The sequence below is a fragment of the Nematolebias whitei genome, chromosome 17 (genome assembly GCF_014905685.2).
Source record: "Nematolebias whitei isolate Nwh7 chromosome 17, NemWhi1, whole genome shotgun sequence".
Taxonomy (NCBI): Eukaryota; Metazoa; Chordata; class Actinopteri; order Cyprinodontiformes; family Rivulidae; genus Nematolebias; species Nematolebias whitei.
Window position 1 is genome coordinate 41,353,236 of NC_056514.1, and position 3,163 is coordinate 41,356,398.

The 3,163-nt window shown below is 47.0% G+C and overlaps 2 protein-coding genes across 3 annotated transcripts in view; both read left to right on the forward strand.

The window, feature by feature from the left end:
* Positions 1-718, forward strand: part of stxbp4 (syntaxin binding protein 4) — a 50,258-nt gene extending 49,540 nt beyond the window's left edge. The window contains exons 23-24 of the mRNA XM_037690975.1: positions 377-444; positions 621-718. Coding sequence (XP_037546903.1) covers positions 377-444; positions 621-718 — 166 coding nt within the window. The remainder of the gene's footprint in view (positions 1-376; positions 445-620) is intronic.
* Positions 719-2,555: 1,837 nt separating this feature from the next.
* LOC119424225 (hepatic leukemia factor-like) overlaps positions 2,556-3,163 on the forward strand; it is a 9,090-nt gene continuing 8,482 nt past the window's right edge. For both annotated transcript variants that reach the window (XM_037691707.1, XM_037691708.1), the window contains exon 1: positions 2,556-2,667. In XM_037691707.1, the coding sequence (XP_037547635.1) occupies positions 2,556-2,667 (112 nt within the window). The remainder of the gene's footprint in view (positions 2,668-3,163) is intronic.

Consider the following 3,163-nt stretch of genomic DNA (forward strand, 5'->3'; position numbering starts at 1 on the left):
TCCCCAGGCGCTCAATAGCTGCCCACTGCTGCACCTGGGGGCATTCCAGGTGCGATGGGTTAAATGCAGAGAACCAGTTAGATAGGACTTTTCATTAGTTTATGGTGCTGAACAGAAACCTGGGGCTATTTTTATTCTCATCTATTAAAGATGAATCACAGATCAGAGCGGACTCTCAGCTACTACCACTCAAATATCAGCTCGTGTCCATCAGAGGTGTGTTCAAAGGCTGATTACCTCTGGAGGCCATCTGGACTCAGGTAGAGTCCACAACATGGATGGATCCGTCCTTCTAGCGTTCTGACCCACTTTGACCCACTCTGGTTGTGTAACTCCTCACTTCTGAGGAGGCTGTTGTTGTTGTTGTTGTTTACAGGGAGCTGATGAAACGGACTCAGCTGAAACAGTTCTGCTCAGCCTCAGAACCTGCCCGGTTCTCCTCAGGTGACAGTGGGCCCGGTTCAGGGATGAGTCAGAGCCCGGTTCGGCCCGTTCTCAGCTGACCTACCTTCCTCCCTCAGAGGTCATCAGAACATCTGAGCTGCAGCAACCGCTGTTGCTACGGTGACCCGGGCCGACAGGTTGGTGTCAGAACCACAGCTGCACCTGTGTTGGTTCAGGACATTGGACGATCCTCATCACCTTCATCATCTTCATCGTCTTCATCACCTTCATCACCTTCATCACCTTCATCACCTGCATCCTCATCGTCACATGAGGAAAAAGTTTCATCCATCATCTTTTACCCGCTTCTTCCATTTTGGGTCACGGGGGTCGCCGGTGCCCATGTCCAGCAATCACTGTGCGAGGGACGGGGGACACCCTGGACATGTCTCCAGTCCATCACAGGGCGAAAGAAGTTCTATTTAGAGTCAAATGTTCTGTTTGTTTAAAAACCCAAACGAGACGGAACCGATCAGTAAGAACACCTGAGATGAAAACAGGTAGAACCAGCAACAGGTGTGGGAACACCTGAGATCGGACCGACACAGAACACAGAACCAAAACCACATCAGGCCCAACAGGAAGTCAGAACCTTCTCTGGAGAATCTACGGAGCGGGAACCAGACTCTTATTCTGAAGCCAGAACCAGAACCAGAACCAGACTTTTGTCTCTTTCCTCTGATGTTGATTATTTCAATCGAACGTTTATGAACTTTGTTTTTTTCCTTCTCTTTGTTCCACGTCTGCTTCTCTTGGTTCTGGCCCGTCGGACCACAGGAGCATCAGTGTGAGGTTCTGCAGGGGAGGCCAGGCTGGGCTCTGACTGGATGAAAGGTCGGTCCGGCCCACTCATGTGACCCGGTACTCAACAGGAATAAATCTGGATTACATCTAAATCAGCTAAAGTTCTGGTTCTGAAGCTCGGATCAGGTCCAGATGTTGTCCTTCAGTTCAGCCAGAACATTATGACCACAGATGTAACTGGACCTGAGAGTGGAGCAGTGGTACCATCATGGTCAGGTTCACCACAGACCAGTCAGGAACCAGGCTGAGCCGGACCAAAGCTCCTGGACCACAGGTCGGTGGAAGGTGGTCTGGTCTGAGGGTCCAGGTGCATTCTGGGAAGGAGGAGATCTGGTTGAGGAGGTCTGATACAGTTCTTGTGGGAAACCCAGGATGATTGGTTCTGACCCAGTCCCCCCACCTGGTGCTGACCTCCTTCATTCAGTCAGCTTTCATTTCTACAGGTTAGTCCCAATGAGCCTCGAGGACTCGTTGACACCTGATTTAAACAAAGAGTGAGGACAACAGGAGACAATCATAAAAGATGCGTACACATTTAAATTTCTTTATTTTAAATTTTTATTTTTTACAAATCAAAACAAAATATCAACCAAACGGACAATCAGGAGGAAGAGTAGCAAAAATAAAATAAAACAGATTATAAGACGGTGAAGAAAACTAAAAACAGAACATGTCTGTGTTGGAACTGAACATCTGTTAACATCTGTTAACAGATGTTAACAACTGTTAACAGATGTTAACAGATGTTAACAGATGTTAGGATGAAGCTCCGCCCACGCTGCAGGAACAGAACCTCCAGTTCTAAAGAGTTCCACTCGGTCCATTTGACTGAGGGATCTTCGGGACCAAGAAGTCTGATCCATGGGGGTCCCTGTGGGCTGACAGGTTGGAGCCAGACCCTGCAGGAGACCTGCAGAGGTCCAGAGGAGACTTGAAGAATCCACAGGACCCGGAGTCCAGGACGATCCGGGTCGGGTTTTCTGGACCTTTATTTTGTTAATTTATTAGAAACTTTTATTAAAATTCAGAATCAGAGAATCTTTGTCTTTCTGGCAGCAGTGTGCGCGCGCGCGCCCGCGGGGGGCGTGCCCTGCTCGGCTTGACGTCACCAGGTCTCACAGATCGGCTCCAGTTTGCTTCGTCAGGTTCTGAGTCGGTTCTGATTTGTTCCTCCTGCCCGGTTCTCCTGGTCTTCGTGTAGAACCGAACCTCCAAAACTCGGCCTCCTCAGAACCGGCAGTCGCTTCTCCTCCGGACCAGATTTCCCGTCCGGACCGCCGGTACCGATCCAGAATCAAGCAGGCGTGATGGAGAAAATGTCCCGAGCCTTCCCTCTGAACCCGAACTTTGTGGCTCCGGGTCCACACGGGGTTCTGAAGAGTCTGGAGCTGGAGAACCTTCTGAAGCTGCATGATGAAGGTGAGGAACCAGAACCAGATCCGGAACCTGTTTCAGAAATGATTCCAGGATTTTCTGAAGTTTCCTTCAGTCTCATGGGTTCTGAAAGGTTCTGATGGTTCTGACTCCAGCCTGGTGCTAGATGTTCAAATAAACTTTTATTATTAGTTCTGGTTAGGTTTAGTTGTTTTAAAAGGATAATTTGACTTAATGACTTATTTCATGTCATTAAAGTCAAACTGAACACGTTCTGAATTTATGAGTTAGTAAAATTTTCTCTCCAGAAGTTTAAATTTAATTAAATTTAATTAAGTTTAAAGACTTATCTCCCTTAATTAATAATCACGTCTTGGACCTACTTAATTTGTCTTTAATGGATGGTTATGTGCCACAGAGCTTTAAGGGTGCTGTAATTAAACCTTTACTTAAGAAGTTTGATCTTGATTCAGAAATTCTGGCCAACTATAGATCTATATCTAATCTAACTTTCATCAACTATAGATCTATATCTAATCTA